Genomic DNA, 14,032 nt, shown 5'->3' with positions numbered 1-14,032 from the left:
CCAAGGGGAGAGCTGCTGCCGCCGCTGTCGCGCACCCCCGCCACCCCGAACACTGCCCGGTGCTGCTCATTGTCAGCAAGTTCATCGTCGCCCGACTCGGTCAGGTATTGTCTCCAAAGCTTCCTCTTCGTTGCCGCTGGGCGGCTGGCAGCCTGCGGGGCGCGCTCTTCGTCCTGGGTGCGCTGCCCCGGGACCAGGAAACTTGAGTTTTCCAGGCATTTGTGGGCAGAGCTGCTTTCTCTGATCGGTCCCCAGCCTCCCTCCCGGCCTCGCGGAGACGTGGGCGAAGTCCTCGTTCCGGAGTCTGCGCCGTCGGCTGTCTGCCTTTGAGGAGGCAGCTCCTGCCGACGGGCACTGCTCGGAGGCGCCCCGAAAGGCCTGCGCGGGGGTTCGCCGGCCTGGAAACCCGGCGCCCCGGGTTACAGTCCTGACGCCGCCGCTTAGCCCAGCCGCTGTGCACCGGCACTGCCCTGGAGCCTTTGCCAGATGGGAGCCGATTAACATCTACTCTCGAGGATTGTTGTGAAAATCAACTATGATGACCGAACCCAAACAGAGCCCTGCTCCATGTAGTTTAATTAAAGATAGCAGCCGAAGAAGACCTGTTCAAGGAGAGCTTATTTGTTGGTAACTCGTGAATGCCTTCGAAATACCAGCACAGCCCCCGAATATTGCCCGATAGAGGGCGCTCCGGTTCCCTTTCATTTTAGAACCAGTGTGCCCCCTGGAGTGCGTAGTGGGTCGGATTGTTGGTGCCCCACGTTCCTAAGAGGCTTGTCCCAAGCCTTCTCAGTGACTTCCAACCCCCTTGCTCCTTGTTCATGCAAAAATACCGGTTCAGGGTCCATTAGGTGAAAGTGTTCCCACCTGCAAAGGTGAAAAGGGTAAAAATCAGGCAGAACCTTCAAGGAACTTACGTTCTACAGCGAAAGAGCTATTCCTTTACTCAGTAAATCCTTACTGATTTCCTGCACGAGCCAGGGGCTGTTCTAGGTGCTGGGGAGACAGCACTGAGCCAGCCAAGGCCCTGCCCTCCTGGAGCTGGCCTGTCATTGAAGGCAGGGGAAACAAACAATAATCAAATAAATAATGTTCGAAGGCGCTCTCCCTACAGGAAGCATGGGCAAACCATTCCCTTCCCCTCTCCTCTTCCCCCACAGGCACCTATCCCCTAACTTTCTAAGGAATCTCATGATATTTTTTGCTACAGTCAATTAATTCTTGCTTTCTTTTCTACAAATAAATAATGTGCCATATGGTGAAGTGTGCTGTAGGAAAAAAATCCTATCTAATAAAGAGGGAATATGCTAATTGACCCTCACACTGTTGCAAAGATGGTGGTGCCCACAGCCAATAAGGAGGGAATATGCTAATTGACTGCCACTCCCTCAAAGATGTCGGTGCCCATAGCTACAAGATGGTGGCACCCAGTCCCCTCAGCCCCGCTGGGGTGGCAGGTGCACGGCAAGGCCGGGCTGCGGGCGGCCACTCCCTGTGCCTGCCTCCGGAGTCCCTCAGCTGCCCAGGGCCGGCCCAAGGCACAGGCAAGCCCCAGATGGCCGCTGCCCAGCTGCCCAGGGCCACCCGTGGCTCAGGGAACCAGGGCCAGCTGAGGCTAGTGCTGCCAGCAGTGGCAGCAGCAGAGGTGTGATGGGGGCATCACCTTTCCCTGATCGCCAGGTCGCCTCCCGCCCCTGAGAGCTCCCTGACTATGAGAGGGGGCAGGCCAGGCTGATGGACCCCCCTCCAGCGCATGAATTTTCATGCACCAGGCCTCCAGTAAATAAATAAAGCAATATAACCCTGGCTGGAGTGGCTCAGTTGATTGGGCATCATCCCTTGCACCAAGAGGTTGCCAGTTTGATTCCCATCAGGCCACATGCAGGTTGTGGGCTTAATTCTGGTCGGGGGAATGCGGGAGGCAACTCATTGATGTTTCCATCTCACATCAATGTTTCCCCCTCCTGCTTTCCTCTCTCTAAAAATCAATTTTTTAAATCTTTAAAAAAGATTAATAAAACAATATAAAGAGAATGGAGACGAAAGAGATTTGGCACTTTTATATAGAGGGTAAGGAACAGCCTCTTATTTAATAAGGTGACATTTTAGCAGAGACTTGGAGAAAGCTAGGTAGCAAGGCACGTAAGTACCTGGAGTTCTTTTCCAGGCAGAGGGGCAGCAAGTGCAAGGCCCTATCCTGATGGAGTGAAGGGGAAGGGGGTGAGGGAGGGTCAAGTCATGTAGTGCATTGTAGGCCATTATATGAACACTAGAAGCCCGGTGCCCAAATTCATGCATGGGTGGGGTCTGGTCAGCCTGTCCTGATGGGTGCCCATCAGGACAGGTGGCAGGGGGGAGGGACCACAGGAGGTTGGCCTGCCCCGCCCCTGGTGGGCGGCAACTGGGGGTGGGGCTGGCCAGGGGGGAGGGGCCACAGGAGCTTGGGGGGCCAATCAGGGTCCCGATCAGGCCTGTTGGCTGCTGCAGTGCGCATCATAGCGACTGGTCGTTCCGGTCGCTAGGCTTTTATATATATAAATTGGCTCTCACTCTGGGTGAAGGAGTTTGAGGAGAGGAGTGACCTATTCTGGCCTGTTTTTACTAACTGCTTTGTTGAGAATAGACGAGTAGAGCTAGAGTGACTTGGACTAGAGTGGTGGCTGTGAAGATGGTAAGAAGCAATTGGATTCTGGATATATTTTGAAGATCATAAGACATGTTTGTGAATAATAATTATAATACTTGCCATAAAAGGAGCGTAAACAAAGTGGTATGAAAAGGTGGGATCTCATCTGGCAGGGAATTAGAATAAGCCTTGGGAGGTTTGAACTGAACTCTTGAGTAATAGGTACAATTGACTTCTTTTTTTTTTTTTTTTTTACAATTGACTTCTTTCAGGTTCACATGTTAAATAGTAAGTGATTTCTTTTGACATATAGAATTACATTTAGGCTGTTTATAGAATGCCTGAAATTTCAAATATCAGAAAAGGAAAATAAAATCGGAAGATTTTATAACAAACATACTCCCTTCACTGATTCTGTCTCTCCTATATTACATCAACTTTAATATCTTATTGGTTCCTTCATTCATGAGTTAAATACATTTTGACACATGATTACTATAGGTATGTGACCCAAGTAGAAGAGATTAGATACTGCAAAAGAAAAGATTGGTGAACTTGAAGACACAACAATAGAAACTATTGTAAGTGAAACAGAAAAGAAAATGAAAAAATTAACAAAACTGTGAGGAATAGGACAGCTTCACTTGGACTCATATTCATGAAATTATAGTCCCCAAAGAGAGAAGGAACAGATAATAATAATAATGAAGAAATAATGACCAAAATTTGTTGAAATTTATTGAAAACTATAAACCCACAGGCAAGTGGTTCAGTGAACCCCAAGCAAAAGAAACATGAAAAAAAACTATACCAAGTGGAACGAAGATAACAATGGCATCAGATTTATCATAGGAAACAATGCAGGCAAACTGATAATAGAGAAACATCTTTAAAGTCTTGAAAGGGGGAGGCAAACTGTCAACCTAAGATTTTTATACCCAGCAAAAATACCTTTCAAAACGGAAGGTGAAAGGAAATCCTGTTCAGATATACAAAAGCTGAAAGAAGTTAACAGCAGCAGATTTATACTGCAGGAAATGTTGAAGGAAAATTGAATGGCAGAAGGAAAATGATACAGGTTATAGACCCAGATGTAGATCAACACAAAGGAATGAGGGCATCAGAAATAGTAACTATATGGTTAACTATAAAATACCTGTGCAGTGATGATGGTGCTGGAGTTACAAAGCATGAAACCTATAGTTAAGGAATCTTTCCAAAGGAGACAGTGAACTTGGCAAGTACTCTGGGCCTCCTTTTACTAGAACCATGTAAACTGCCTGTTTATATTGCCCATCCAGTATATTAATTAACTTTTCCAAAAAGCAAGGGCAGAAAATGAAGTCTCTTCAACTATCTGAACACTGTTTTTCCTGCTGATAGCATATGGACACTGTGGTACAGAGACTATTCCTCCCACCCATGTTGCCCATGTCCTAATAATCCCCAGAAACTGTGAACATGTTGCCTTAAATGGCAAAAGGAACTTCCTAGATTTCTCACCTCCAGAATTGTAAGAAAATAAATTTGTGTCGTTTTAATTTACTGCATTTGTGATAATTTGTGACAGCAGCAATGCAAACTAATATAGAAACATATTAATATTCAAATTCTACAAAGCTTTATAAGCACTTTCTATATGACAGGTATAAAAATATCATTAGGGTTCCATTTATTTTCATCCTCTTCTATAAAGCTGTTGAAGAGCTAGATCAATCATTGCTTTTTATTTTGGGTAGTCTCCTAAATCAGTTAGGATACTTTCAGTTGCCAGGAAAGTAGCTGGAATTTATTGCTCCAATAACTAAAAAGTGCAAAGGTTAGGCAGCCATCAGAACTCTGGCAACGTTTCTCAGTCAACCTTTTGGCACTGTTCTTTTCCCATTTTCAGCACCGTCTTGGCCCAGTTTCTCCCATCTCAGGATGACAGCCAGGAGGAGCTGAGCTCTGTGCTCTATTCTGGATTAAGGTGACTAGAAAGAATTTCGTGTATTGTTAGTTTAGGGCACTCTAACTGGGTTGGGGTCAGTCTCACCCAAATTACTTTACTCAGTAGGAGAAAGGGGCATTATGATTCACCTTGGAAAATCTGGGTGCTATTAGGACGGGGAAAGGATATTGATAAATAAGAGCTTGTTACAACCAACAAAAAAGAAATTATAATAATGTCTTTTAAAAGTACTAGTAAGTCTCAAATGTTATCAATTTGTGTAATGCTTCAAAAATACATTTTTTTTATTTGTGTATTATCAAAAGTTCTGAATGTCTGCTTTTTTTAATCTGTCATTCAAAGACATTTTAGAAAAATAATCTTCATTCTTAGGTGTCTTTCTTTTTTTTGCCCCTTGATGCTAATTAGTACACAACAGTTTGATGACCTACTTCCTGACCTGTGAGAATTTCTTCCATCCTAGTAATGAATTCTTCATCTTTCCCTAAGGTCCTAATTGCAATTAACTGGACTCTTGCTTTAAAAACTTTATATGCTGCTAAGCTGTCTCATGTAAACATCTTTTTCATGTAATGATTATTATTATTTCTGACATCCCTAATTGAGATACTGGATTACTGAAGCCAAAAAAAAAGATGTTTGGTATTCGTGATGTTAGAAGATTTATAGTGGACAGTCATGCTTCGAAGTCTTCAAACCAGCTGTAAAAAAATAAAATGAGCTCATTTTCTATACATAAAACCAAGTATAAAGGAGTATAATGATTATTTTTAGAGTAAAGTAGAAATTTTAGAAAACAAACATTTTCACTATCTCATACAGTAAGTCAGTATTAGATTTCAGTTATCTGACAAATGGATCCAACAATAATTGGTAATTTTATAATTAACCTGTATTGTTAGGAGTGACTAATTCATGAAAGTTTTGTAGGAGGCTCAATAAAGGATCTTTAAAGCATATCATTAGTTGAAATAGGACTGAAAGAATGTATTATTTGTACATTTGCTGTGTGAGTTTTTAATAGCTTTACATAGTTTATTATAAATTGCTTTTGGCAAATAGTTCTGACTTTTTAAGAAAATATGTGTTTTTTTTATTTTTTAGAGGGAGAGTGAGAGAGAGAAAAACATCTATTAGTTGCCTCTGGTACACACCTCAACCAGGGATAGAACCCAAAAGCTAAGCATGTGCCCTGACCTGGTATCAAACCAGCGACCTTTCAGTGCCTGGGACAGCACTCAATCAACTGAGCACACCAGCCAGGGCATAGTTTTGACTTGTATAATGAGTAAATGACAACAACTATAGGAGCTCTAGCTCCTTAAGCTTTTTGCCAGAAGCTCTGAAAAATACCCCCAAAAAATTACCCAGATTTTTTTTTTTTTTTCAGTTTCTCTGAGGGGGGTGAAGGGGTGTCAATGGCTGAGGACTTCATTTGTTACCTCTCAAATTGGCAAATATTAAAAAGTATTGGAAAGAATGTGGGGAAGAAAAAAAAAGAGGATAGCCCTGCATAGTCTCTTGGTGGAGTTTAAATCATACAGCCTTTGTTTGTTTTTTTGAAGGGTAAATCAAGCATTATGGCAGTACCTATTGAAAGTTAAAATGAGCATGTGCTTTGACTCAGCAATTACAGTTTTAAATATCCTAGAAGAGTAATTACACATTTAAAAAGATGTACTAAGGTTTTTACTGAGGCATTGTTGGAAATAACTAAAAATTAATATTCTCAATTCTTATCAATATGGGAGTTAGCTTTTGAGGGAAAAGTGGAGAACAGTGGCTCTTTTTTTCTGAAAATCTATAGGTGTCTATAAAATTTTGTTGTGAAAAACTATTAGAAATGGTTTTCAACAATATTTTCCAGAAAAGTTGTTGACTAATTCATGCTTTCTACTAAGTAGGAATAGTAAGGCACATCAGGCATTGTTTTAACCAAACAATAATATCTGCAGTGTCTTTCTGTAAAGATTCATGTCTACTTTTTGCAGGATGGAGACGGATTGTAATCCCATGGAGCTAAGCAGTATGTCAGGATATGAAGAAAATGCAGAGCTTAATGGTTTTGAAGGGACTGACATGAAAGACATGAGGCTAGAAGCTGAAGCAGTTGTAAATGATGTTCTCTTTGCCGTGAACACCATGTTTGTCTCAAAAGTCCTGCGCTGTGCTGATGATGTGGCCTATATCAACGTGGAAACGAGAGAAAGGAACAGATACTGCCTGGAGCTCACTGAAGCAGGTCTTAAGGTGAGTGCCTTTTCTTTTTGGAAAAAGGAAGTATTTATACTTTACCACTTTATCAAAGAGGGGTCAGGGAGTGGGGACGAGTGTTAAATGAGAACTCAACACTCAGCAGCTAACAGGGGTTTTTAAAGGAAAACTTTTATCTAGGAATTTTTAATAATACTCAAGTCTCTCACTAACATGGGGAAATGGAATTTTTTTTTAAAAATTTGATTGGCACTATTACTTTGTTTTAATGATCACCCCTAAAATTAATTTATTTCTTATCTGTGGTTAAATAATGTGCACCAGAATTAGGCATTCCCTGCATTGGCTGAGTTTTATAGGCATTGTATTGAGAGGATCTTGCACCTCTTACAAATGTCTCTTCTGTGAAAACAACATACTTGACTCCACTGCTCCCCAGCTGTTAGATCAAAGTCCCGTCACATACACACACAAAAGTCCCGTCACAGCAGACAGTTGCACCTCTGAATTTCCAAGAGTGTCCTATTGGCTCTTTATTACAGGTGAGCTGTTCTAGGCAGTAACCTTAAATCCTTATACCAGGATCCTGAGTTTAGAATAGTAGAAAGTACCACCTAAAACCAACTTTTCATTTAAAAAAACAAAAAACACAACTTGCTATTATAAAAATTTTGACCTGCTAAACAAAGGAGTAGTATTAGAAACTCCAAAATTTAATTGTAACTTTACTAATTAATTAATATTCAATCTCAATTAAAGGTCTCTGACTTTTCTGTTTCTATTCTGTTTCAAAAGTTGCACAGAATCATAAAGTAGAGGCCAAGGCCTAAGCAGGTGAGAATGTCATGTAATGATATGTTCAAAGGCTACATGAACCTCCCTATTTCACTAGATTCGGTTCCTTAAGAAGCAGATGAGCCACGTTTCCGTGTACTCCTTGTTAAGGATCACTTGCACTGAAGCGAATTGCAAAGCCAGCAGCTTGACTGCTCTCAGTTCCCTCATAGCTGCCATGCAGGTAGCTGCTTAGCTTAGAGAGTGAAACTTGAATTAACTAATTTTGTACACTCCTTTCTCAATCCCTAAATTTGTACTAAAAGCTTATTGTCTTCAGAAATGGATCTTAAATAGAAGTAGGTAAATCAAAAGTAGAGATAAATGACCCTGGATAAGTTCATTATATTTTACATCGATTAATTCTAAGGTAGCTATGGTGAAGTAGGAGTGGTTCTGATCAGAGTCAGAAGTCTTACATGTGAATTTGAGTGATCTTGGGTAAGTTAGTCAACCTTTTGGAGTTTGATTCTTTATCTGTAACCTGGAGATTAAATTTAAAAACCAGAAGGGATTGGAGGATAATTATATGAATAAAGTATAGAGAAAGAACTAGGTCAGTTATAAAGCTTGACATGTAGGTACTTAAATTTTTTTTCAGTCTGATTTGGTTAACATCCATTGAGCCACTATCCTGTGTTAGGAATTGGAAATGAAACTTTGAATAAGATATGATCCCTATCCTACTAGGAAGACCAGTCTTACAGGGATTAGAAAGGGGCAAACAGAACTGTAATACAGCCCAGCTGGTGTGGCTCAGTGGTTGAGCGTCGCCCCATGAACCAGGAGGTCACAGTTCAATTCCTGGTCAGGGCACATGCCTGGATTGTGGGTTCAATCCCCAGTGGAGGACATGCAGGAGGCAGCCAATCAATGATTCTCTGTCATCATTGCTGTTTCTCTCTCTCCTTTTCCCTTCCTCTCTGAAATCAATAAAAATATATATATATATATTTTTTAAATCTCCTTATCTTTAAAAAAAAACAACAATTATAATACAATGGACCCCCCCTTATCCACATGTTCACTTTCCACAGTTTCAGTTACCTGTGGTCAACCATGGCTTGAAAATATTCAATGGAAAATTACAATTTATACAGGGGTGGGCAAAAGTAGGTTAAATTACCAGCCATCATTATGTAAAAGATAAATTATAATTAAGGATACATCCCTAGTCGGTTTGGCTCAGTGGATAGAGGGTGAGCCTGTGGACTAAAGTGTCCGGGATTCAAGGGCACATGCCCGGGTTGTGGGCTCGATCCCCAGTGGGGGCGTACAGGAGGCAGCTGATCAATTCCCTCTCATCATTGATGTTTCTATCTCCCTTTCCCTTTCTGTCCGAAATCAATAAAAATATATTTTAAAATATATATAAATAAGTAAGGATACAAAATAATAAGAATGAGACAAATAATATAAATAAATAATATAATAATAATACAAGAATAAACTTTCGGGTACTCACAGCTGTAAACCTACTTTTGCCAACCACAGACTTTTTATGTTGCACGCCTTTCCGAGTGGTATGGTGAGATCCCGTGCCATCCTGCTCCGTACTGCCCAGGACATCCTTTGTCCAGCACACCCGAGCTATATACACTACTCGCCCGTTAGTCACTTGGTAGCTGTCTCAGGTACCAGATTGGTTATCAGAGAGAGTGCATTTACATAGCTTTAAATACAGTATATTGTTATAATTGTTCTATTTTATTAGTTATTAATTCATCTCTTACTGTACCTAGTTTATAAATTAAAGTTTATCATAGGTATGTACGGTATGTATGGGGGGGAAAAGTACATATAGGGCTTGGTCTTATCCATGGTTTCAGGCATCCACTGGGGGTCTTGGAACATCTCCCCTGCGCATGGGGAGCTGCTGTGCACGTGGAAAGCGCTGCAGTAAAGCATGATTCTGAAGAGGCGTGTCATCCTCCTCGGGCGTCCGCCTCTGCTTTTCATTAAAACCACTCCTACTTTTAACATGAACTTGCGTCTTCTACGGATTGACTAGATGGCATAACAGTTCAACGCTTACAGAGGGAATTCACAAGCTTTAGTCAAGTGAACAAAGACTAAAGTAATTTTGCCCTGTACTGTGCTGGTGAACTGTGATATGTCTTATATAATCTTGGTGGAGAGAAAAGCTTTAGCTGCATTTAAAGAAAAATAAATAAAACAGTAACATTCCCTTTTATCTCACTGAGTTGTGCATTCGTTTCCCTATTAGATAAGTAATGTGAAATGGCCTTTCAGATAAATAATCATACAGGAGGGTTAAAGCTATAAATACTTTCTAGAATTCTTTATAAAGAAAGAGTCCAAAGGATTAGTTCTAAGGTAGCTATGGTGAGGTATGGCCAGTTCTGATTAGAGTCAGAAGTCTTACATATGAAGCTAAGTAAATAGTGGATATATTATCTATTATAGTGCTTTTATATAGCAGGCTCTCAATACATGTGTAATTAAATTGAAGCATGTTTTATTTTTTTAATCATGTTTTAAATTATGAGAATGGAACACTGCTTTTGATAGCTTTTTAATTTTTTTCTCTATTTTACATTTGTTTTAGGACCAGGAGTTGGTAAATCAAACCATTAAAATTTTGGGGGGAAAAATTATAAAGAGAGTGTTTTGCAGGGGTTATTCCTATAAGTTGTAAATTGCTTAAATATTTAAAAAATATATTAAAATATGCACATTTTAACTATTGATTGAAAAAAGTGTCATTAGAGAATGACCCAGGTAAACAACTGGTTTTTGCGCTGCCATGAGGAAATCTAATTATTGAATTCCCTCTTCTCTTGTAGATAGTAGGTTATGCTTTTGACCAGGTGGATGATCACTTACAGAGTCCCTACCATGAAACGGTCTACTCCCTGCTGGACACGCTCAGCCCCGCCTACCGGGAGGCCTTCGGAAACGCACTCCTTCAAAGACTGGAAGCTTTGAAAAGGGATGGACAGTCATGACTAAGCTTTTTCCTTTGAGAGGGGGTGGCTGCTGGTACAAAATGTTGATGTAAAGCTTGAAATTCTTGCATAAGGTCATAGAAAATGCATCTTTGATTTTGTGTCTTTATCTTTTCTTGCTTCAAATTTGGCTTTTGACTTAGAACATTATTGAGTAATGAATCATCTTTCTTAGTTCCTGATTCATGAAGGGAATTGCTGTAAAACCATCATTAAGACATTCAAATTTCTTCATGTAGTATCTCTGCATTTCAAAACCAAATCAGTGTTTCATTCTGTTATCCAGGACTTCGATTGCTGCCAGCACTCTCTATCACATGGGAACTTCTGGATTTGCACAGTAATGTAGGATTTAAAAGGACCTACATGTAAACTTTGGTTCAGCTCGCTAAATCAGGGGTTTACTCCTAACTTGGACTAACTTTGTAATACTTCTTTTGGTACTAGCCTTACTGGAAACAAATTATCAACCAGTTTCCCCTGCACAAAATTTGAAATTCACTGAATCACTTCATCTATTTATATTACTGATACGGACTGATGAAGATGAATTAAAGATATATTACTTAGCTAGTATTCAATGAACAACAGGGACTGAGATAGTTCTGTATTCCTTGTTTGCAACAGCCAGCGAACTAAGAGGACAACCGTTAGCAAATGAATGTAATAACTTTCTCCAAGGTGTTTAAGCACATAAGCAAATACAGGAACAGGCTCCATTCTTTTTCTTAACAAAAAGCATCTTCAGTGTGTGGGATTTAAAAGAAAGAAGATTCTGATTTCCTAAAAAACAGTCTTTTGGCCTGTGTTGATTCTTATTATGAATGTTTGTTTACATGATGTACAGTATATATTCAGAAAGTATTTTCGCCTCAGTGTTTACTTTCTATAATGTAGTACTTTGGTATTCCCACAGCACCCTCCTTCCCAGCAGATGTGCAGTGTTTCGTCTCAATGCCAAACCCACAGTGTAATCTGAGTGCATTGTATGGGTTTGAAAACCAAAGGATGAAGGAAGCATTCCGAGACTTCATATTTGAAAAAGGGAGAAATCTGTATTTTATATTTTATTACAAGTACTAAGATTTATAAACTTAGTAAACTATACCATGCTGCTATGTGTTTTCAAGAACATGTTGAATAGTAAGGATTGGGGAAGTTTTTTTAATACTAATAGTCAAAAGCAGCAGCTGTTAGAAATGTTGAACTAGAATTCTGCATTTGAACACTCCTTCAGAAATTGTCATTCGCAGGCTTTGTTTTCTATCATTATTAAGTAATGGGTACTTTCAGGCTCTGAAGTTTTTGTAGACCAGAGCGAATTAGAGTTTGGTTCCGGTCACTGTTTATTCCAAGCCCCATTGGAATGCTTTCATTATGGTTGATATGCATATTCATTCTCAGCTTTGCTTTCAGATGCTTAACTGTTTGGGCAGTGAAGTCTAACTTCAGGTTGAACAATCTCAGGCTAACTGTAAAGTTTGAATAAAATTCTATCTGTTCATTTTGAGTTAAGTATGCAGAAAAAAATGTATGTTTAAAAGTTGAAATTGTTCATTTTGTGATAAATGATTGATTCCAAGAGCTTCTGTTTCTTTTTTTGTTTTTAATAGAAATAGAAGAGTGTATAAAACCTGGACTTTCACTCCAAAGTCTTGCCACAATGGTATTGCTTGAAAGGTTAATCAATGCTTAGTGACATAGAGCTCTTAAGCTGTGACCTTTTGCAAAGAGATCTGGGGAGTAAGCCAATGCAATATCATTTCCATTTTTGAATTCAGTATTGTTACATTTTAATGTGAGGTGAGTTGCTCTTTTTTATTACTATGAAAGAGGAACTTGGAGAGAAGACTTAGTAAAACGCTGATAATAAAACCTCCGCTAGATTGTGAAACCTCAATTTTACCTAGATTGTTTAAAGCAAATAGCTTAAAACCTTGATTACACTTCCAAAGGAAAAGGGAAAAATAACTTTAAATTTAAAAAAAAATGAGAATGGGCAAATGATATAAACAACTCAGAAAAAAAAACACAGATGTCCACTAGTAACTACTTGAAAGATATTCAACCTGACCAGTAATTCAAGAAAGGTAAATAGTTTTGGCTATGTTGGGCCATTTCACCCAATCATTTAATAATTTCTCTATATAACTAGAGGCCTGGTGCATGACATTTGTGCACTGGGGAGGGGGATCCCTCAGCCCGGCCCGCACCCCCCCCCAGTGCATGAATGTTGTGCACTGGGCCTCTAGTATAGGATAAAAGCCTAAGCAACCATTATGGCAGAATGACCAGTATGACTGGTCGCTATGATGCACACTGACCACTTGGGGCAGGCGCTCAACACAGGAGCTGCCCCGTGGTGGTCAGTGTGCTCCCACAGCGGGAGTGCCGCTCAGCCAGAAGCTGGGCTCACAGCTGGCGAGCACAGCAGCGGTGACGGGAGCCTCTCCTGCCGCCGCAGCAGCACTAAGGAGCAGCGAGCAGACAGGTGGACATCCCTCAAGGGGTCCTGGACTGTGAGAGGGCACAGGCCGGGCTGAGGACCCCCCCGCCCTCCAGTGCAGGAATTTTGTGCATTGGGCCTCTAGTTTAAATATAATGATACCAGTAAGGATTTAGTGAGAGGGCACTCTTACCTCTGTTGGAAGATATTCTGGCACAACCTTTCTGGCAAACATTGGTGGTAGAGCCTTAACAAAGTTTATAACTTATGTTCTGGTGCTAGCCAGTTAGCATGGTGAGTGATTCTGAGGACATATACTGCAAGGATGTTCATTTTCTCTAATGAACCATTGGAATGGCTCTAAAAGTGATTAAGTTATGCCACATTGATGGGGGGAAATGACAATGGGGAAAATTAAACTACATGAAAAAAATATGAAACTAACTTATTTTAGAAAATACTCTTCTTATGTGAACAGGAAAACGAAATAAAATATTCTACATGTTCATAGTCCTCAGCAGGTGATAAGATAGGTAGTTTTCATTTTCTCTATACTTTTTCACATTTTCTACATTTGCTTGTATATACTAATTGAAGGGGGAAGCAATAGATTTGGGGTTCAAGCTAGCTGAAGAACCTTCCTCTCTAGGAAAAGCACCAACCTGTGTTCAGTTGTGTGTGCTCCCAGGATCCTCATTCCCCGTGGTGACCCCATTCCCACCTTTCCCCGGGGTCCAGAATCAATTGTTACACTAACAACAGAGCGAATCAGTGTGTGTGGGATCATGATCATAGCTCTTCCATCGCACACTGCACCGTTCTCTCTCCAGTGTTCAAAAACAAAATGTGTTGACTGTCAAGGGAGAACAGGTTAGGAAAACACAGAGTCTACATGACATGTTAACTTCGGAACTCTGCCTTCTACCCCTTTCTTTGTGATAACAGAGCTGAGACTTAGATGGAGGGACGTGCTCAGCGGCCCACCTGTGGGC

At 40.4% G+C, this 14,032-nt stretch overlaps 1 protein-coding gene across 3 annotated transcripts; it reads left to right on the top strand.

Annotated features, from left to right (window-relative positions):
- Positions 1 to 6: 6 nt before the first annotated feature.
- GSKIP (GSK3B interacting protein) lies at positions 7 to 12,178 on the top strand. Of its 3 annotated transcripts, none has more exons than XM_005868539.2 (3): positions 7 to 104; positions 6,569 to 6,827; positions 10,433 to 12,178. In XM_005868539.2, the coding sequence occupies exons 2-3, from the start codon at positions 6,570 to 6,572 to the stop codon at positions 10,592 to 10,594; spliced, it is 420 nt and encodes a 139-aa protein (XP_005868601.1). In that variant the 5' UTR covers positions 7 to 104; position 6,569; the 3' UTR covers positions 10,595 to 12,178. The 3 variants fall into 3 exon arrangements, with proteins under 3 accessions (XP_005868601.1, XP_014396967.1, XP_005868600.1); XM_014541481.1 differs by lacking the exon at positions 7 to 104 and adding an exon at positions 163 to 569; XM_005868538.2 differs by lacking the exon at positions 7 to 104 and adding an exon at positions 4,467 to 4,595.
- The last annotated feature ends 1,854 nt before the right edge of the window (positions 12,179 to 14,032 follow it).

Source organism: Myotis brandtii, unplaced genomic scaffold, assembly GCF_000412655.1.
Source record: "Myotis brandtii unplaced genomic scaffold, ASM41265v1 scaffold273, whole genome shotgun sequence".
Lineage (NCBI taxonomy): Eukaryota > Metazoa > Chordata > Mammalia > Chiroptera > Vespertilionidae > Myotis > Myotis brandtii.
Note: the sequence above shows the minus strand (reverse complement) of the source record. Positions and strands in the feature narration are given on the sequence as shown.

Bases quoted from the DNA above. Each gene is read 5' to 3' on its own strand.
- GSKIP (XM_014541481.1), top strand. The intron at 6,828-10,432 runs GTGAGTGCCTTT...CTTCTCTTGTAG, and splicing joins TCACTGAAGCAGGTCTTAAG to ATAGTAGGTTATGCTTTTGA.